Source organism: Argopecten irradians, chromosome 11, assembly GCF_041381155.1.
Source record: "Argopecten irradians isolate NY chromosome 11, Ai_NY, whole genome shotgun sequence".
NCBI lineage: Eukaryota > Metazoa > Mollusca > Bivalvia > Pectinida > Pectinidae > Argopecten > Argopecten irradians.
In genome coordinates this window covers 9,092,232-9,115,496 of record NC_091144.1, presented here as the reverse complement: position 1 = coordinate 9,115,496, position 23,265 = coordinate 9,092,232, and the positions used below count along the sequence as shown (strand labels likewise).

The following is a 23,265-nucleotide window of genomic DNA, read 5'->3' as shown; positions in this document are numbered from 1 at the left end:
ATCCGGATATTTTTTGCTTACGGTGAAGACAATTCCTTATTGGTTACTGTGGTATATGAAATGATTGAATATGGTCGAATTTCATTTCATATCGATAGTTGCATTTCGAGGTTTCGTGTAAAAATCGTTAGTCGGAAAAGTACACGCGATATCCCCAGGTCACGATTCCCCTAGCGATTTTTTACATGAATCCTCGAAATTCATATTAAACACTTGTACAAAATCTTCAGATCGAGGCAGCATGCCTGTAGCACGTTAGGGGGAGACTAAATATGGCATGTGTAACATACATGTGTACGATGACAAACTCTTTTAAGAAAGCATGTTGAGTTTATAACATAATACAATATATATTTCCAAAACATGACAAAATGACAGATTTAACTTTTGCTTGTCGTTATCATTTGCGGGGTATTTGGCCATAATATAGTAAAGAAATTTTGGACGGGCTACTAAATACTGTTCAAAATTATGACTCACTTTTCTGTCAGACGGTTGATAGAAATAAACGTTCAAATGTCCGTGTATGACTTTTTTCATGTAGTTAATGTAGAATTGAACTATTATATTATAATAGAGTATCATTAGTTGCTTCTAATTTTTACCCATTTTAATGTTCAGTCCAGACTAACGTCATCCACAAAGTATATTGACTAATTATGACGTGTTATTTATCTATTGCCATCATTATAGTTTATCAGTTACATTGTCGAATATCGTTATTTCTCTATATCATTTCACTTTTTTTGTTGAAGTTTAGCTGAGTGTACTGAAAGCATTTGTTTACTCCATAAAAAGAGATAAATTTAGACTTCAGCTAACGACGTTTTGTGGAAAACAAATTTAACAAGCATTTTAATTTTTTATTGTTATTTGTTATTAAACAATTTCAAATTTTTCAAAGGAATAAATACAAATATTTTAAAAAATCTAAGAGAGCCCTAATATGTCAATTAGTGCTGCTGACCATTGTTAATAGATATTCTAGACATGGTAGGACAGATATTTAGTTACCTCCCCTTGATATTTTACTATTCATTTGGATAGTATTTACAATGTTTTAATATTAAAGATGCTCCACCGCCGACAGAGCATAAATGATATTCATTATTTGAACGATAATTGGTGTTCAATCGTGTGTATGTATGTCTAATTAACACAAAAAATAATATAGTTATTTTCATTTTGCCTTTTGTGCATGCGCAATCAGTACATCATTCCATATAGGATATAGTGCGTCTGAATTTTTTCGGGATGCAATTAATTATTTTTCATATTTTTAACTTGACATAGAATAAGAAGCTCAAACTTTTCAATGGTGGCAATGGTGTAAAGTAAGTAGTTTTTGTAACTGAAGAAAAATACTAAATCGCCTGCTCCTGTTTTTTATAGTGAAAAAATAATATTTGTCGGCGGTGGAGCATCTTTAATAGTTCTTAAATGATATTTACGATCACTAAATCTACAGTACTGTATATAAATTTCTGCAAGAGATTCTGCGTCTAAGTAATGATGAGCGAGAGATTGTATTCTCTGGTGATCCTGTTAAGATATCATTAGGCCCCGCATCGAAATGCGTGTGCCCTGGGGTAATCAGGTTGTCCGTCTTGTCCGTATGTCCTGAAAGAATCTGTCTCAAATTTCATATGTAGGTTCCCCTAGGACCCTGGTTCCGCATATTACATTTTGAGTCCCATCTATCAACAAGATGGCCGCCAGGCCACCATCTTGGAATTTGATAGAATATTGTTATCGCTATTTCTCAGAAATTACTGAAGCGGTCCATCTCAAATTTCATAGGTACATGAAAATTGTTACCGCACTCTCACAAAGATTGTCACAAAGGATTCTGTCACAAATTTCATATGCAGGTTCCCCTATAGTGCCCTTGTGCATATGGCATTTTGAGAGCGATCCATCAACAAGATAGCCAACAGGCAGCCATTGGATTTTGATATTTAAACCTAAAAAAAAAAACATCAGAAAAGATCCCTCTTTCCATTGTCGGATATAGATCATTCTTTGGTAGGTGCCAAGATCCCTCTAGGATCTCTTGTACTATACTGTCATCAGTCATTTTCTAATCTTAAGGCACCGTGAGCGGGTTCTTTCTGACATGTCAGTGTTCTAGTTTTCATCTGTAAATAATCATTAGATATCTAAACTTGAGTTTAACTCCATTATTTGTGACTATTACAACACACGTGGTTCAGCGAGAATCAATATCTTATTTTCCCGTCCAATGTAAACGTTACAATATCATTATCAATCAATCAACAGGACGGTGTTTCAGCATTTCTTTCTCAAGGCAAAAAAATAAAGGAAATTTATCATTTCGGGCGTTTTAATTTACAGCTACTGTAATCAGTGATAAGCAAAAGATGCAAGTGCATGAGGATACCTTAAGTTCAGCTGCCCATTTTGAAAAAAACTTTTTCATTTTATTTTTTGCCTAATATATAAGGCAAAAAGAAATAATTAAAAAGCCTAATAATATAGGCAGGTTTAGCGGACTAATCCCCGAAATGAAATGAGTTTTTTTGCTAGCTTATCGTGAGTTTGTTAATTTCAGTTAAAAATTGGATCGTTTGGAAATCCAAGATGGCCACAACAGCTGCAATTTTTGAAATTATCCAGACATTGTCCCTAATAAGTGTTATTTTTTCCGGTTTATCTGGAATCAAAGATGGCCGCCATCTTGAAAACACATTTTGAACTTCTCAAATTCATGATGGGCACGACAAGTCCTTGGGCCTCTTGTTTTTCCCCCCATTGATTTTGTATGAATTTGGAAATTTAAAGGCCCACTACCTTTCCGAAACGGCTTTTAATTTTTAAAATGGGAATGTAAAACAAGATCGATAATTTTGGAGAGTCTTAAAAATTATTAACTTACCGTTAATACTACATTTATCATCACCCTCTGAACGATTTGATTAAAATAAATAAAATGTTTATTTTCATAACGCGGGTCGTATTATGTTTCCCGCCGTCGTCCTAAATACCGCGCGGTAGTTGATTATCACTGCGCCAGACGGCAAAACAGCGAATTGACTCTCCACTGTTTTCATATGTTACAGGAAATCTTGCATATGTTTGGTGTGGTAACCTTATATTAGGTCATCGGTATGCATTTTCTTATGTTATTAATGTTTTTTAAGAAACCTTTATATTTTGCTCCGGAAAGGTAATGGGCCTTTAAAGGCCCATTACCTTTCCGGAGCAAAATATAAAGGTTTCTTAAAAAAACATTAATAACATAAGAAAATGCATACCGATGACCTAAAATAAGGTTACCACACCAAACATATTATATTCAAGATTTCCTGCGTAATATATGAAAACAGTGGAGAGTCAATTCGCTGTTTTGCTGTCTGGAGCAATGATAATCAACTACAGCGCGGTACTTAGGACGACGGCGGGAAACATAATACGACCCGCTATATGAAAATAAACATTTTATTTATTTTAATCAAATCGTTCAGAAGGTGATGGTAAATGTAGTATAACGGTAAGCTAATAACTTTTGCAACTCTACAAAATTATCGATCTTGTTTTACATTCCCATTTTAAAAATTAAAAGCCGTTTCGGAAAGGTAGTGGGCCTGTAACACATTCCATGAATAATGATCTGTTTTGCATTCTACTTAGTGTCAATAAATTGAAAATGGACAACAAATGAATATTATGATGTTTACACGAAAGATTTATTTCATATCAATGAACTTTCTGATCATGCAATCTGAATATTCCTTACATCAGCCTGTGAAATGATGAAGAGTTCTTACTGGTCCAAATCATAACTATAATGTACAACATGGCAATTTGGTGGCCAGTTTTAAAGGAATGGAAATGTATCTACACAAATGTTGATGAGAAAAAATAAAGGCCAGTTATGTAATTACATTGATAGTTTTCCATGATAACAGAAAATTTAAATTACAATTTTTGTATTATAAATGTAAATGAAATTTATTTTTTGATATAAATTGTTCATTGCCTATCTAACTCTAATCCTCAATCTTTCATAATACACAAATATATACATGTTCAACAAACAAAAACACTATTTTGATAAATGAATAAAATCAATCCACTAAAAGATTTCTGTGTTTCTTTAAATTTACAAATATATTATTGTAAATACTGGCACACGTTTCAGAAGATTTTTTTTTTTTGATCTGCCACAAATATAAATGCAACATATTTAAGATCAAAACGTATTAATCAGTTTCATCACAAAACTCATCCTAATAAATTAAAAGTTTAGATCAATTAACGCTTACCTACATTACAACTGTTATTGTCAATATACTGTGTTACCTTTCTTACTGTACACAACACTATGTACACTATTCTACACAATCAAAATTAAATAGGATAAGGTTAAGACAAATGCAACATAGTTAAGTAACAGATTACTCAAATAGTTCCATATCGAATTTCGCAATATTAAAGACACAAGTCTAACAGTCAATTCCACTGACATACAAAGGGTACTCCTGCCTTGCATTGGTCATACTATGATACAGTTACACATCATGATGGGTTCACAGATCTGTCACAGAAGAACCTGCTAGTTATTATGGCTTTGATTTGTTATCTTTAAACCAAAGACATCTCACACAATGACTCCAATAACTGGATTTGTCTTTTGTATATCTATAACTTACCGATCTTAAATCTTTAATTTTGACAATACATACTATGAAATACTAAAGTATTTATTATCATACATCATCAAAATAAATACAGATTCTGTGCCTATAACAGAGATGGATATAATCTACATTAATCAATCCCAACAGGTGTACAAAGAACACAAGTGTTCTGGATGGAATATCTTTCAGACTTCATAACAAATTTCAAAGTATACCCTGGGGGTGTCTTCATATTCCTTACAATTTAACTATTTAACTAAGTATCAGTGAACTTGACCCAGTTGGCAATGCTCAGGCAATGCTCAAAGTCTCAAACACATCACATGCATACATACACACACACGACGCTCTAAGGTTACCGACACAATATTGTACCAAACCTTGGATATCACATAGCCAAGTAGACTTCCTCCAAGAAATATCAGGTAAATGTTCCTTGTGGTACCACTGGTGATGGCCTGGTCGACGTGACTAAAATGTACATTATAGAGTCTTTTGTTACAACACTTATCACACAATTCACTATCAATTCTTCTCTTCTTTCTTCTCTTCTCCCTCTGTTGTTGAATCTTCAGAGGTTGACGATGAACTGGATTCACTGCTGGCACGGTCGGATTCCATCTGTAAGACAACACAGAATATATTTAGTGATCATTTTTAATGTTACAAAATTGCATTATACAGTGTAGTTTGTCTTCAGGGACCAGCATATTTGGTCAATATAGCCAGGTTTCCAGATTTCAATATCAAGTTTTTAATTACGATAAATTAAAAAGGAAAACAATATAGGACAAGTCTTTATGAATTCCTGATTTTTTATATAAAGATTTTTTCTCAGTTTAGAATTCTATTCTAGAGTAATTGTTGGCTATATTTCCTGAATTAAGACTATATTTGATATACATATATTAACGAGCAAGCATTATGATCAATATGATGCTCCATGAAAGTGGTCTCAAAACATTCGTGTACATGTATTGTAAAATTGCTTTGAGTACAGTGCTTCCAAATTGGACATATTATTTTGTCTGAAATGCACATGTCTTGCCAAAACATTTTTTTTATTTTTACCTTTTTGTATGCCATTTCAAATAATTTTAGTGATGACTGCTGTAATTCATTGGTAGCAGATACAATATTTTCTGGTGTCTCATTGTCTTTGTTGGCTAAAACTTCCCTCATCTTGGTAATCTGTTCTCGGAGTTTCTGGCTCTGAAACATGATCAAACAACTTGTAAAATCCCCTAGCTTTACTTCCACTGTTGTAGAGATAGTTTGTTCAATAGTGCAATTAGTAAAGACAACTCTTCAATGGTCCATGCAAAATTAAAAATCACATCATGAAACAGAGAAAAAATGGGTTATCTTGCATTATGCATTACTGTGTAAAAAAAACCCAACCCACTAAGTATTTATCGCCAAACAAAAAAGATGATATAGAGTAACCAATCCAATTGGCTTGGCATGTTGATGGCAACATCTTTTATGGATATGATTTAATAGCGTGCAAGTTATTATTTTGAATTCTAAATAATTTTGCTGCTGTTTGATATTAATTCAGTTTCCCCAACGCCGTAAAACTGAATTCACAATCTAATATTGAATTCTGTTTAATTTCTAGAAACAGGAAAGTGTTTGGAGTTATAACAAAAGTTAACATTCAACACTGATCAGTTTTATGCAATATATGTGAAAATAAATTAATTTTCAGCATTGCAATAACCTTTACCTGTTACATATAATGAACTTTTACCTAACTTTTAACATTTGATGAACATGTAATAAAATTTCTCATTATGAAATATGAAGTTAACACTGATAGCCGTATGTTAATTAATTCTCCCCAAAGCAATCAGACAATATACTGTGAAGGTCTTTATCATATCTATGTGATAGATTACCTCTTCCTCTGGTAACTGGGCTTTGAATTCCTCCATCTTTGTTTCAGTATCGTGGATTATACTCTCTGCCTTATTGATGGCCTCGACGGTTTCCTGAAATCATTCACAGTGTTTTTAATGATTTCGTTCAAGGTTTGTGTATATATTAACCTCTTTGGCTCTTATGCAAGTAAAAAGTATTGAAATATGAATTCTTAAATCAATTGGTCTAAAATTTCAGATATCATTCAAACTGGTTATGACCTTAGAGTAGAATCTATAATGTTCAATATGATCAATATAGAGGTGTATTATTTAATTCTTACTTTTCGTTTCATATCCTCAGCAGCGTATTTCTCTGCATTCTTAATCATGTTTTCAATATCATCTTTACTGAGTCCACCAGACGACTGAATTACAACTGAAACATAAAGAAAGCAACGTCAAAAGTAGAAAATATATTAAAAGATGCTCCACCGCTGACAAATGGTATTTTTTCACTATAAAAAACAGGAGCAGACGATTTAGTATTTTTCTTCAGTTACAAAAGTTATTACTTTACACCATTACCACCATTGAAAAGTTCGAGCTTCAAGTTAAAAATATGAAAAATAATTAATAAATTTTTGTGTTAATTAGACATATATATACACGATCAAACATCAATTATTGTTCAACTGAGGAATATCATTTATGCTTTGTCGGCGGTGGAGCATCTTTAAGCATTCCAGAAAATCTATTTTTTAAACTGTACTACTGTACTACATCAAGTTTTTTTTTTAAACTTTTTAATTCGATCATCTTGTTACTCTCTTACCTTGAACTTATATTGAGCCTAAAAATATATCAATTTTGTTGATAATTTATCTCAATATGAAATCTGAACGGGATGTAATGTGACAGAACAGGATAGGACAAGACAAGCATGGGTAACAGTATGAAATCTGAACGTGATGTAATGTGACAGAACAGGATAGGACAAGACAAGCATGGGTAACAGTATGAAATCAGAACGGGATGTAATGTGACAGAACAGGATAGGACAAGACAAGCATGGGTAACAGTATGAAATCAGAACGTGATGTAATGTGACAGAACAGATGGATAGGACAAGACAAGCATGGGAAAGAGTATGAAATCTGAACGTGATGTAATGTGACAGAACAGGATAGGACAAGACAAGCATGGGAAACAGTATGAAATCTGAACGTGATGTAATGTGACAGAACAGGATAGGACAAGACAAGCATGGGAAACAGTATGAAATCTGAACGTGATGTAATGTGACAGAACAGGATAGGACAAGACAAGCATGGGAAACAGTATGAAATCTGAACGTGATGTAATGTGACAGAACAGGATAGGACAAGACAAGCATGGGTAACAGTATGAAATCAGAACGGGATGTAATGTGACAGAACAGGATAGGACAAGACAAGCATGGGTAACAGTATGAAATCAGAACGGGATGTAATGTGACAGAACAGGATAGGACAAGACAAGCATGGGAAACAGTATGAAATCTGAACGTGATGTAATGTGACAGAACAGGATAGGACAAGACAAGCATGGGTAACAGTATGAAATCAGAACGTGATGTAATGTGACAGAACAGGATAGGACAAGACAAGCATGGGTAACAGTATGAAATCAGAACGTGATGTAATGTGACAGAACAGGATAGGACAAGACAAGCATGGGAAACAGTATGAAATCTGAACGTGATGTAATGTGACAGAACAGGATAGGACAAGACAAGCATGGGAAACAGTATGAAATCTGAACGGATGAACGGTGTAATGTGACAGAACAGGATAGGACAAAGACAAGCATGGGTAACAGTATGAAATCAGAACGGATGTAATGTGACAGAACAGGATAGGACAAGACAAGCATGGGTAACAGTATGAAATCAGAACGTGATGTTTATGTGACGAACAGGATAGGAAAAGACAAGCATGGGTAACAGTATGAAATCAGAACGGGATGTAATGTGACAGAACAGGATAGGACAAGACAAGCATGGGTAACAGTATGAAATCTGAACGTAATGTAATGTGACAGAACAGGATAGGACAAGAAAAGCATGGGTAACAGTATGAAATCAACGGGATGTAATGTGACAGAACAGGATAGGACAAGACAAGCATGGGTAACATCACTGTATATTGCTCATTATATCTCATCCAGAATATGCTTCACAAAAGAGAAATTGGACCAAATTATCTAAATTGAAGACTACATACTTTGTTGTTCCTTTCCTGTGCCCTTGTCTCTGGCTGATACATTCACAATGCCGTTAGCATCAATATCAAAGGTCACTTCAATTTGGGGAATTCCTCTTGGAGCTGGGGGGATTCCAACCTGAAAATAACCATTTTACCACCTCAAAATTACAATTGTTCAGCAGGGCTCAACAATATCATTTTTTCACACTTGTCCATTCGGGCAAGTAATTTAAAAATCCACTTGTCCGACAACCAAATCCACTTGTCCAAACTTTAAACACTAACTTACAGAGAAAAAATTGTTTGCATAATGTCATATTACTATTGAAATAAATTGTGTCGGTTGCCTTTATTATTATGATTTGTTCATTGATTATTGCACTTCACTTGTGACTTATAACTTAAGTTACAAAAGTAAATGATCATTTCTCGTCAGATACATCGGGTACATTTCTTTTTCCTTCCACGCTAAAGCCATATTTTGTTAAATCCATTCTCCAATAAAAACAATATATGTCATTTCAGCGCTTTCAATAGAGCGACCTTTACATACAAACGCAACAGCGATCCAGATTTTCTTGATCGGAACACATCTGGCTTTTACCTAATGTACTAGTAACATACCTCCAGGTACCATTGCAGTTCAATTGATAACGGCATGAACAACTATTGATTTATGCAATACAGGCATTTTAAACCTTTTTTTGGTCATTTCTGAGAAATTAGTCTCAGCTAAAAATCGCTTGTCCGAGCGAGCAAGTGTGTATCATGATGTACTTGTCTGACAGAGATTTGTACTGGTACGGACAAGTCGAACAAACGTAATTGTCGAGCCCTGTTCAGTTGTAAAACAGTAGCAGCAGCATCATCTCAAAAAACTTAAAAACTTGAGAAAGTCATAACTAGGGCTGTAACGAGTATCCGAGTACTCGAGTATTCACGAATTATTGAGAAAGATCGGATACGAGTATTCGTTACTCCTGATATTTGTGGATCGCGATCTTTCAAAAGCAAAAAATAATACCTTCTTTAATGCTGTCATAGCTCAAAAATGTGAAGGAATGTACACTAAAATCTGAATATCATCGATGTTTTCACTTTGAAGTAGACCGGAAGTACACAAGAGCTGCGTGAAGTAAAGCTAGCAACATGTTATTTTCGTATCCACGCTTCGATGCAGTGTTGTGAATTCTTCATAAAATAATAATGATAAAACATAATTATTGAATTCTAGAGATGTAAAAAATGATAATTGATTTCGTTTTCATTACGGGTCGGAAATATTTAAAAATACGAATATATATCATTAGGCTACTGAATATGTAGATGTGAACCCCATGTCAAATACGAAAGGTAGGCTAATTATGAGTCAAAATCATAAATCACTTGATTAAAAATAAAAACTATAGGCTTAGAACCAAATTAAATTGTAACTGCTCTTAAAGATTTAAAGAGTTTTTTCTTAATCTCAATGTTTATTCTGTATTTGGCCAAAATAAAAGTAACAGTGAAAATATTTTCATATGGTTATTTATGCCTTACCATGATGATTTCATGCCGTAATTGATGTGCAGTAGTATTTTTGAGATAACATTTCAAAATTCAAATGATTTGATTCCTGCTGCACTTCACCTGTAACTCTATTGCTTAATGATAAGGAATGTAAAACTGCTAAAAATGGTTTTATTATCAATCAAACATTCATCAATATATAAGAGCATTATTGAATTATCAATAGAAACAGTTTCGACTTCAATTGAATCTTTTGCTTGTATCTAACTGGTGATTCGTGGTCCGATCTGTGAATCGTCAACCTCGAATCGTGGATCAGATCGGATCGCCACATGTTAGACAATCCACAGCCCTAGTCATAACAGAATTGATATTTGAAATTTACACAAAAATATTTGATCTACATTGTCAGCTCCATTAACCATGATCAGCAGGCTGTATATCTGTCTGACCAGTTCTCTAAAGCTCTTAATCTCCCAGTGTTAACATGATCCATTCTACACACAAGATATGACTCATGTGATAAACTGGTCATATCACATCCTATGATAAGCAAATCACTCAATTATACCAGAACATGATATTTCAAGATGACAAGGCTTTATCTACTAGCTAGCAGATCACAGTTCAAGATGACAAGGCTTTATCTACTAGCTAGCAGATCACAGTTCAAGATGACAAGGCTTTATCTACTGGCTAGCAGATCACAGTTCAAGATATGATGAAATTATTATTTTCTTAGATTGGAAAAGGGTCATATATTCAAGCTATATGATGTATATTTGTCAAGGAATAAATTAATGGATCAATGAGTCAAATTTCAAATGGAAATCGTTTCAAATTTTCAAAGTGTACTCTTGAAATTCTTCTGGCCAAATTACCCATTTTCTTTCCAAAATAAACTAAAAAATAATTTTTAGTAGAGATAGCATTTAATAGATAACCTGAGGAAAGCTTTGTCGAGGTAAACTCACCAGTTGGAACTGTCCGAGGAGTTTGTTGTCGCCTGCCATTTCTCTCTCACCCTGGTGTACCTTGATCTCTACTTGAGTCTGACCATCAGCTGCAGTGGAGAACACCTGCAACACAGAAATTACAGAATAATACACGATGTTTTGTTCTGACAAAACCTTTTTATCAGACATTCATTTTATGAATTCATGCACAGTGTAAAGCATTGTAGGAGACAGGTTTACAACATCACAGGGCCTTGGAAAAACTTCAAAATGTACTTGTCCGCCAGACACGCCCTCCTCTGAAATCTGCTCGTCTGGATGGCATTTTTATTTACCTTCAATATATTCCATATATCGGAATTCATTAAGCATTACTGTATGTGAAATAAGTACAAAGAATATTCCTGATTTGTCTTGTAGCCCATAATAGCATCAAACCACTAAACCAGTGTTTTTTTCACTAACTATTTTCAACAGCCTATGCCTTTTCAATTGGGAAAATAACTTGGAATTTGGAAGGAATTGGGAAAAATTTGAGACGCTTAAATTTTTTTCAAAATCACTTGCCCCGGCAAGTAGAACCCAATAATTCACTTGCAGCTGCTTAAAATTAAATTCCACTTGCCAGTTGCCCCCAAAAGATACCATTTTTTTATCGCAGTACTGTACTTATTAGAATCAAAAACTTTAAAATTATCTAATAAACATTTCTATTTCACAAGACGTTTTCCTTCTATTATTAGAAGAAAAATAAAACAATTAATTTGCAACACTATTTGCATTTTTAAAACTTTTTTTTTGTTTCTCTATTTTTTTTTTTTCTATATTCCTGAATTCCGGAAACCGGATTCCGGCTCCATTATTAGCTTCCAAGTGCTACTTCCTACCTTGAACAGAGATTGTTTTTACACAGAAAAACGCATTGCTTATGTCGAAAAAAATAATAATTAGACGACTAATAATGTAAGTTAACTCTGGAAACATTGTTATATAACTTAAAGCAGTTAACTATTGTTTTTATTAGCTTGAATGTCTGTAAAACGTCTCTGAACTGAAGGTGCACCTAGCGACCTAGTTATGCTCATTTCGATTTTGTTTTCATTTTGTGAAATAAAAATTGTTTCTAATCCCAAATCATTTGTTTTAAGTAATGTAGACTATATTTACACATTTTAGGAATGAAAATCTGGTTCAAATCATCAACACAAATGTCGTTGAAGTTGATCAGTTTTTATTGGGAAATTTGACTTCAAAATTGGGAAAATAAGGCATTTTTTTGCTAGGGGAAACAGCCGAAGTTCGGCTGTAGATTCGACCAAAAAAACCCACTGTAAACTTGTAAATACTTTGATAGAGCTTGCAAATAGTTGGAAATACTTCATAAGTTTAAAAGGAGAGTAAAATCAAACGAGAAAAGACACTAGTATCTTTGCTACTTACTTGAGATTTCTTGGTAGGAATGGTAGTGTTTCTGTTGATGAGCTTTGTGAAGACACCTCCAAGAGTTTCGATTCCGAGGGACAAAGGTGTTACATCCAACAACAAAACATCTGTCACATCTCCGGCCAACACGCCTCCCTACAAAACAGGAGAGTTTTTAATTGTATTCAAAGTCTAACAGTTTCTGAAGTGTCTTTACATAATGTAAGATTCAAGAAGTATTTCATCGTAGACTAAATATTAATTCAAGCTAATTGACATCCATGTAATCACTTTTCATTTTTTTTTTATTCCTATGGAGAAGATTTTTTGTTTAATATTTGTAACATTATTGAAGGTTAATCTGATTCAGCTGTTACCTTTCAACAATGTAAATGAAAAGACAAACCTGAATGGCAGCGCCAATAGCCACAGCCTCGTCTGGGTTTACTGATTTACTGGGCTGGCGGCCAAACAGTTCCTGAACAGTAGACTGAACCTGAAACAAAATTCAGATGTGAAGTACATAAAGCAACAACAATTTTAAAACGTTTAATTATTGATCTACTTTTTAATGCCTTGTTTCGAATTTTTAAGATCTTTTTTCATAAATGTTTTTTGGTTGAAAACAGTTCTCTTGTAACACATTTGATATTTTCTATAGTTGTCTATAGCAGAACCTATTTTGTTCAGTGTCAGCTCCATTAACCATGATCAGCAGGCTGTATATCTGTCTGACCAGTTCTCTAAAGCTCTTTATCTCCCAGTGTTAACATGATCCATTCTACACACAAGATATGGCTCATGCGATAAACTGGGTCAATTATATCTTATAATACCTCAAGATTTAATACTTCTACAAACATCTCTTTTATAACACAATTTTTTTGAAACAGTAACTTCTTCTGCAGTTGCACTCAAATATATAAAGTTTTGCAGTTTTTTCTTCTTCTTCTTCTTCTTTTTTTTTTTTTTGACAAACCTTTGGCATACGAGACATTCCACCGACAAGAATGACTTCTCCAATATCAGATTTCTTTACATCAGCATCCTGCATGGCCTTTTGACAGGGTCCAACTGTACGCTTGATGAGACTATCAACGATAGACTCAAATTTTGATCGTGAAAGTTTCAGGTTCATATGTTTAGGTCCTGAAGCATCCATCGTCAAATAAGGCAAGTTAATTTCCGTCTGAAACAGCAAAAGAACACATAGTCATGATTGAAAATACTAGAGACTTTAAAATCAATTTCACTGAAATTAACATTTTGCATATATCTAACATAAGATAAAGGAATATTTCCAAAATTTTAAAATCAGTAAAAAGTTTTCCACATCATTTCTAAATGCATATTAAATTTTTCACATTTTTTTTCCCTATAGAAAATATTATTTATAACTTCAAAAACCTATAAAATTAATCCATTTCACTTCAAAGACAAAAGTGTATTTTTTTTACCTGTAATGAGGACGATAACTCAATCTTGGCCTTTTCAGCTGCCTCCCTAAGTCGCTGCATCGCCATGTTGTCCTTTGTGATGTCTAGTCCTTGCTGAAGGTCAAATTACAATGTCAAATTACAAAATATGGTAATAACGAATACAGCTGGTGTTAATTCTGTATTGATGTGATTTTCTGCATGTTCATTTATTTTCCCAGTAGTTTTGAAATTTTCTTCTTAGTCTGCATGTTTCAAAGGACAAAAAGCCATGTCCTATTCTTTAATGAAATACAATATCAAACTCATAGCTTAAAGTAAAAGTCAGTCAGTACTGAGGCAAAGATGTTTTGTCAAAAAGAAAGCCTAAACTTTACTTTGGGATACTTTCATCCATATCCCAAAAGCATTGATTGAGTCATGGCAGTTTATGTCTACTTACATCCCGCTTGAATTCATCAGCTAAGAAATTAACAAGGTGGTTGTCAAAATCTTCTCCACCAAGGAATGTGTCTCCATTTGTTGACTTCACTTCAAACACACCTTTCTGGATCTCGAGCACAGAGATATCAAATGTACCTCCTCCTAAATCATACACTGCAATTCTGTAAAAATAAATTGAACATTTTTCTAATTATCATATTTCTTACTCATAAGCAAGGTAATCAAAAAGAGAGCCTTAACCATTAATAGATGTATATTGAAGTGATCAGTCCTAGTGTCTAAGTTTGTCAGCTCCATTAACCATGATCAGCAGGCTGTATATCTGTCTGACCAGTTCTCTAAAGCTCTTTATCTCCCAGTGTTAACATGATCCATTCTACACACAAGATATGGCTCATGCGATAATCTGGTTTGTGATTTGCTTCAGTAGGGTAATTACAGGGAAATAACACATTTTCAGTTAGTTTAAACTATTTATTCAAAGATAAGACAATACATGTAGAATACAATTAAATAATGTACATAAGGATTTGGTAACAAGCTTAAAGCTTATGTAAAACCATCTCCTTATTTGTGGTAGGCCTAAATCTTATAAAGTACAGTAGTCAAAAAAGAAGTTGTTATTTGGTTATAGTAAAGTATCCTTACAGTTTATCTTCGGTTTTGTCCATTCCATAAGCCAGAGCAGCTGCTGTAGGTTCATTGATGACTCGGAGACAATTTAGTCCCGAAATTTGACCAGCATCTTTTGTAGCCTACAAAACAGATGTGTGAAACTTGTAAATTAACAAAATTGTTGTCCAATTCACACAATATACTACAAAAACTTCTTCACAGAAAGTCTTTCATACAAATGGGAGAAAACACTAGTATATAAGTTTGTTAGAAGTTATCTTTATGCGTTTCAACTTCAGTTTTAACTAGATTTTAAAACAAGAATAATAAAATACCTAAGCATATACCTTCATATCATTAGGTTTTTAACAAGCCGAGGTATTATAAAACTGTATAAAGCTTTCTGCTTATAAGTTGACTGCAATAAACATACCTGTCTCTGAGAGTCATTGAAATACGCCGGAACTGTGATGACAGCATTTTTCACATTCTGACCAAGATAACTCTCTAGAACAAAACATTTAAATTGTTGAAACATAAAACTTCAAATAAGTAATTACATTATCAATAAGAAAGTTGTTTAACAATGCATGTAACAGTGTAGCAGTTCATGTTCTTGATCAAACCAGATAACTTAGTATACGGTAAAACAAACCCAGTACCTTATAACAAACCTCTGGAGATCAACGGAAATCTATCGGATATTTATTCTTACAGGAATCTCCATTGGAATTAATTGTTATGTTAAAGCCATCCATTTGTTGTAAACTTGTTTGTAACACAGGTGTTTTAGTGTGTAATTTAATAATAAATAATATTTAAATAATTTGAAATATTTGAACATATTTCTGTGTAATACAATATAATTGTTGATATTTATTCATTCATGTGTTAGATACTTATTAGATTACATAAAGGTCACTATCATTACCTGCAGTTTCTTTCATTTTGATGAGAACAAAAGCTCCCACTTGACTTGGTGAGTACAGTTTCCCATTGGCTTCAACCCATGCATCACCATTAGATGCTTTTACGATCTTATAGGAAACTGTTTTCCTGAAAGGTACAAAATAACAGACATAAAGATCTAGAAAATACAAACCAAAACCTCTTCACATCAAGAGAAACCATTTGATTGTGAATATGCCCTATTTGACTAGTTTAAGTATTAATTTGAATACAGTTAAACCCAGTTATATTGCCACCCGTTTTACTGCCAAACCCGCTTATCACCATGAATTTATTCAGAACTGATTTCCCTCCATGCAAATTAATACACCCATTATACCGCCAAACCCGCCTACCGCCATCACATTCACAATGATTAAAATAACACTATAATGACCTCGTTAATATCACAAAATTCTGTTAATAGGGACACATGTTTTCGTAAGGTGATCGACCGAGAGGTTATCAGATACACTCACTATGGTCGCGTGAACGACCGTGTGTACACAGTGAAATCAATTAACAATATGGGTACACCTTTGTTATTGTTTTACAGGTACCGTATTTTCCCTATTAAGAGCGCCTCCTCTAATAAGGGCGCCCCCACGTTTTTTGCTGAAAAAATCAACTAATTTCATACAATTTTTGTGCCAGATTGTGACGATTTGTCTTTGCAGACGCTTAAAAAATACTGTTTCACATCAATGTTATCATTTCTAAGCATTTTATTGTGTGCTCTTGTCGGTAATTCCCATCTGCCACAAAACGAAAGTAGCGATTGAAAGCACCGTCCGCCATTTTGTGTACACATGGTAAACAAACAGGCTAGCATGAAATGCCAAAATTCCGTGAAACAGACATATTTAACCAACGTTTGATACTTCTGGTGCATACATTTCTTCATAATTATGTAATTTCAACACTTACTTGACTTCAAAACGTAAGTTGGTTATAGTAAGTTTCAGAAAAATACGAAACTAAAAGCAGGATGACTATAGTCTGTTTCAGAAAAAACATCTAAAAATGGTCTCAAATAACAGCGCCCCCTTTGGCCATTTACCTGCGCCCGGCGCCCTCATTAGGGAAAATACGGTAGGTATTGCAAGTTGTGGTGAATAAAACTCAATTCTGTACATGTGTTTTACTTACTATAACATTAGTTGTTATTGACGAAAAGGAGTACCTCAGTAACCTATTTTGATATTTGCAGACATGTGCACGGAAGTGAGGTCACGACTGCACTGCGCTTGTTCAGAACTTCTATTCTTTGTTTCCGGGTGGGATTTCCCGGGGATAAAATATCATGTAACCGAGAAGTAGCAGGCAATTACGGCACAATACTTGGTAACACAAACAAGTTCGGTTTTCGTATTTTACACATATACAGCTGATATATTTATTGAAAGACTACTATCTAAATTTACTTTGATTTTGGAAACTATTCATATTACAAAATACGAAGTGGCCATACAGTATACAGACTGACTAGAAAGTCTGTTTCAGTACGGCATCGTAGGACTACCTATATTTAGGCCTTATTAAGATTTCAACGACAAATCCGATATACTGCCAAACTCGATATATCGCCAAAATCTAGGAAAACAGAAAGTGGCGATATAACAGGGTTTTACTATATTCAAGTTATAGAATTCTTTTGCAATATGACTTTAATACAAGAGATCCCAGAGGGATCTTGGCGCCCACCAAAGATTGATCTATGTCTGACAAATGAAAGAAGGATCTTTTCTCGGCTTTTCAAACTTACACTTCTTTTTTCTGCTTTTCAAACTTTAAACTATCAAAATCCAAGATGGTGGTCGCAAAATGCAATAGGCAGAACTAGGGTCCTAGAGGAACCTACATATGATATTTGAGAACAATCCCTTCAATACTTTCTGAGAAATAGCGGTAACAAACTTTAACTATCAAAATCCAAGATGGCTACCGGTCGGCCATTTTGTTGACCGATCAGTCCCAAAATGCAATATGCACAACTGGGGTCCTAGGGGAACCTACATATGAAATTTGAGAAAGATCCCTTCAGTGCTTTCTGAGAAATAGCGGTAACAAACTTTAACTATCAAAATCCAAGATGGCTACCTGGCGGCCATCTTGTTGACTGATCAGTCCCAAAATGCAATATGCACAACTAGGGTCCTAGGGGAACCTACATTTGAAATTTGAGAAAGATCCCTTCAGTGCTTTCTGAGAAATAGCGGTAACAAGCTTTAACTATCAAAATCCAAGATGGCTACCTGGCGGCCATCTTGTTGACTGATCAGTCCCAAAATGCAATATGCACAACTGGGGTCCTAGGGAAACCTACATATGAAATTTGAGAAAGATCCCTTCAGTGCTTTCTGAGAAATAGCGGTAACAAACTTTAACTATCAAAATCCAAGATGGCCACCGGTCGGCCATCTTGTTGACCGATCAGTCCCAAAATGCAATATGCACAACTGGGGTCCTAGGGGAACCTACATATGATATTTGAGAAAGATCCCTTCAGTACTTTCTGAGAATTAGCGGTAACAAACTTTAACTATCAAAATCCAAGATGGCGGCTTGTCGGCCATCTTGTTGACCGATCAGTCCCAAAATTCAATATGCACTACTAGGGTCCTAGGGGAACCTATATATGAAATTTGAGAAAGATCCCTTCAATACTTTATGAGAAATAGCGGTAACAAACTTTAACTATCAAAATCCAAGATGGCTGCCTGGCGGCCGTCTTGTTGACCGATCAGTCCCAAAATACAATATGCACAACTAGGGTCCTAGGGGAACCTACATATGAAATTTGAGAAAGATCCCTTCAGTGCTTTCTGAGAAATAGCGGTAACAAACTTTAACTATCAAAATCCAAGATGGCTACCTGGCGGCCATCTTGTTGACAGATCAGTCCCAAAATGCAATATGCACTACTAGGGTCCTAGGGGAACCTACATATGAAATTTGAGAAAGATCCCTTCAGTACTTTCTGAGAATTAGCCGTAACAAACTTTAACTATCAAAATCCAAGATGGCGGCTGGTCGGCCATCTTGTTGACCGATCAGTCCCAAAATGCAATATGCACAACTAGGGTCCTAGGGGAACCTACATATGAAATTTGAGAAAGATCCCTTCAGTACTTTCTGAGAAATAGCGGTAACAAATTTTAACTATCAAAATCCAAGATGGCGGCTGGTCGGCCATCTTGTTGACCGATCAGTCCCAAAATGCAATATGCACAACTAGGGTCCTAGGGGAACCTACATATGAAATTTGAGAAAGATCCCTTCAGTACTTTTAGAGAAATAGCGGTAACAAGAATTGTTAACGGACGGACGGACCACGGACCACGGACGAAAGGCGATTTGAATAGCCCACCATCTGATGATGGTGGGCTAAAAATGTGTACACCTAAACCTTATTTTTAAATTTCACATCTTGGGGAGTCCTAAGGACTATTTAAGTCAAACTTTAATTCTTACATGTCTTTCTGCACTTCAGCATCTGTGAATCGTCTACCAATAAGTCGCTTTGTGGCTGAGAATGTGTTCTGAGCGTTAGTCACAGCTTGTCGTTTAGCTGGCATTCCAACAAGCCGCTCGCCATCTTTAGAGAAGGCTACTACTGATGGTGTGGTACGAGCTCCTTCCGAGTTTTCCAGAACCTTGGCAGATTTTCCTTCCATGAGGGCGACACAGGAATTTGTTGTACCAAGATCAATTCCAATGACTTGTCCTTTAACTTTTTCAGACCTTAACACACAAAAAATCCCCACACATTTTCAGTGAGTCGTGCATTATCATGAAAAGAATAACTGGTTTTTTGATGCTGTGAAATGAAAATTTATTCTGAAGAGACATCAATCACAAGGTTCTTTATTGACCGACAACATGTACTTTTGCAGGGAAGGCTTTATTAGGGCCAACAATAAATAATAAATAATGTTGGAAATTCTAAGCATTCCTATCTACATACTTAAAATGATTACCTACTTGTAATAACTAAGCAATAAATCAATGATAATTTCAATATAGGAACTTCACTGGACAGTGAAAATAATTATGTCGAAAGATTGTGTCCTAAATCTAGAGATAAAGGATGTCTTCATAGTTTTCTTTGGTTGTGGCCATATTAATTTAATATTTAAGAATCTAAACAGTAAATACTTACGCATGTCTCTTGCTTTGATGTTGAACTTGGTCATTTTTAGAATTCACTACAGTAGCTGGAGCCTACAACATTAAACATGTATTAGTATTATAAACTTTTTTTTACAGATTTGGTAACTTGGTATGATGAAATGAGTTTATAGGTTGCGTGGTATTACATTGTCTACCATACACATCCTTTTATAAGGGTGCAGCCCTTCGTGCCCGAAGTGTGAAGTACTTCAAAGGTAACACATTCATGAAAATATAAGAAAAAACCCAATCTCCAAAATTCAATCCTACACACTGACAGCTTCAGTTTGCGGCCGCCATTTTTTTTCCCCACTGTTAAAAAATCCCATCAGTGTGAATGTGATGCTTTGAAGTCAGCTCATTATTTAATCAAGTGGTTCAAATGCTTTTATGATCCGACGAACGTAATCTTCATCTGGCAAAAGCTTAGTGCTATTGCTCTTAATAAGCAAGCGTTCAAGTAATAGACCACCTTCCAATATAATCAGCTGACCAAAAACGGAATATCTGTTATGGAAATAAGAATTTCTTCTTTCTCTTATGTGGATTTCCTTCTCAAATGTAGGTTTTCGGACCATAGTAGAGTGTGAATATATGAATAAAAAATAAACAGAAAATTTGGCTCTATTATTTCCACAAATTTAACTTTCAATAGTGCATAAATAATTGTTACTGAAATATGCGCCCTTTAAGGCCTTGCCTACAGTCATAATATTCTGAAGTATTTCCCGTTTAGTGCCAGTGCACTGCATCAATTATTGAGGAGAAGTTGATTAGAGGTACAGTAGATCATTCGGATTGAGTGTTTATGAGTCCCAGAGATACAGATTTGAAACCCTGGTCTAACTGTTCATAGTTATTTTCTTTTCCTGTTACAGAATTGGCACCCAAATTAATCAACAACAGGATAGCAGACTGGAAGCAACCCTAATTATATTAGAACTTAATTAATATCATTCTCCTACTGAAGTACATAAATATCATGTCAAAATATATCAACTACTTAAAGTTGACTCTACGAAACACTCCCTTCTAGCCTCTACAAATTTCATAACTGAGATAATCAACACTCAAAAGTGTGTATTGCATAAAAATAAGGCGAAAAATTAAATTTATAATGCATTGTACAATAGCTTAAATAGGGGGGCTTGTATAGGGCCAAACTTCATTATGAAAGAGCAAATTTGCTCTTGCATCAGAAAAGAATAAACTTCATTCCAGCAGCTTCCGCCATCAAAATTGATCTAAAAACGATAGTAATACCAAAAAGGGGTATTTGAATATTGAATGCATCACTATATCGCCATATTACAAGAAATCACAACTTATGTAAATGATTTACTCGAGTGTAGCTAACCATTACAAAACCACATGGCCAACATGATTGACCTTAGCACTTGCTGCAACTGATACGGTTTATATACAAACCTTTCGTGAAAAACTTGTGAAACTTCTTGAACTGCAAAGATCTTTGGCAGTCTTTAAACATTTGTGTGAAACTCTTGAAGTCGAAAGCATCTTGCTATATTGACTTTTTCGCAAACTCAAAAGAAACTACGCCGGTGCCCTTGCTTCTCCGCACGTGTGATGTCAGAATGGTCTAGAATTGCGCATGCTCCAATGTGTACTTCCTGTCTATTTTCACTAAAGGTTCTCGCTCCTCGACTCAAATTATGTAACTCAGGTTACCTCCCTTCCTCTATTTGTACATGACATTTATGTAACTCCAAATCAACTGACAAATGACTTTGTGACGGTCAAAGCGGTCTATAAAAGAACATGCATAGAACAAAGAGACTATATAGCCAAGTGGGCTTAATACTATTATACATTAAGTTAAATCAAGTTATGTTGAAATATTGACCATTTGGTATCTTAATTAAAATTTATGGCGAGCCAACATGATATTTATTTAAAACAATGCATATATATAAGATACATGTATCTTGATTGCGATATAACATATTTCATATAATATATAAATATCTTATTGCTAACATCCCAGGATGGTATTCAATTCAATTTATTTTCAATTCATTTATTTCCGTGGACCTTACGGTCCATAAGTACAAATTACATCATGTAAAATATACAATTGATATAACAAAAGAGAGGGAAAGTGATTTATGTAATAGATATCAAATTTCCCGCCAAATGTCTCAACTTTTTAACTTTTCTGACCTTTTCTTAAAAGCAAAATGAATAAATTTACCAGCATTTTGTAATTCTTTAACGTTGTTAACGCTTAATAATTTAACTAATTTAAAAACACCTGGTCTTCTGTATTAATATTTCTTAATATACTTTTGGCGTAAATCAACATAAAATGGACATTGTAATAGAAAGTGATATTCATCTTCAAGTTCATTTATATCACAACATGTACACAATCTATTTTCTCTTGGGATATTTTGTTTTCTACCCTTTTCAATATTCAGATAATGTGCTGAAATTCTTATTTTGGTTAAACATTTTTATATACAGTGTCAATAGGCTTTCTTAAATAAGATTGTAAACAAAAATTATCATTTAAATGTTTATACAGTATACCTCGTGTTGTATTACTTATATTGTTGATAACCTCTTGTCTATATATATATATACATCATTAATTCTATTCTCAATAATGTTAAATGTATAACAGTCAACGTGTCTATCATTCCAGAGGTATGCTAATCCATTTTTTGCTAGTTCATTTTAATGTTGATTGACCACTCGTCATTAGTTTCAATTCTAGTATCTAAACATTCTTTTAAAATACAGTTAGAAGTACCTTTTAGTTTTGTCCAATACTTCAAAATTTTAATTTTTCTGGTTATATACAGAGGCAACCTTCCTAGTTCTAAATAGACAAAATCATTACAAGTTGTTTTATTTACTCCAAGAACATTTTTGCAAAAGTTAGTGTGCACCTTTTCTACATCAGGAGCCTTATGATGTCCCCAAATTTCACTTGCATATCCCAGTATACTATTAATATATGTATCAAA

The 23,265-nt window shown here is 34.3% G+C and overlaps 1 protein-coding gene across 1 annotated transcript; it reads right to left on the bottom strand.

Annotated features, from left to right (window-relative positions):
* Positions 1 to 3,685: 3,685 nt before the first annotated feature.
* Positions 3,686 to 21,887, bottom strand: LOC138334701 (stress-70 protein, mitochondrial-like). The gene is made up of 17 exons (XM_069283374.1): positions 21,704 to 21,887; positions 20,265 to 20,326; positions 19,577 to 19,846; positions 16,086 to 16,210; positions 15,588 to 15,661; positions 15,188 to 15,294; positions 14,538 to 14,700; positions 14,117 to 14,209; positions 13,639 to 13,848; positions 13,066 to 13,155; positions 12,678 to 12,815; positions 11,256 to 11,360; positions 8,788 to 8,905; positions 6,868 to 6,962; positions 6,563 to 6,655; positions 5,733 to 5,873; positions 3,686 to 5,282 (listed from the first exon to the last, which is right to left on the bottom strand). The coding sequence occupies exons 1-17, from the start codon at positions 21,791 to 21,793 to the stop codon at positions 5,187 to 5,189; spliced, it is 2,070 nt and encodes a 689-aa protein (XP_069139475.1). The 5' UTR covers positions 21,794 to 21,887; the 3' UTR covers positions 3,686 to 5,186.
* Between the last annotated feature and the right edge of the window lie 1,378 nt (positions 21,888 to 23,265).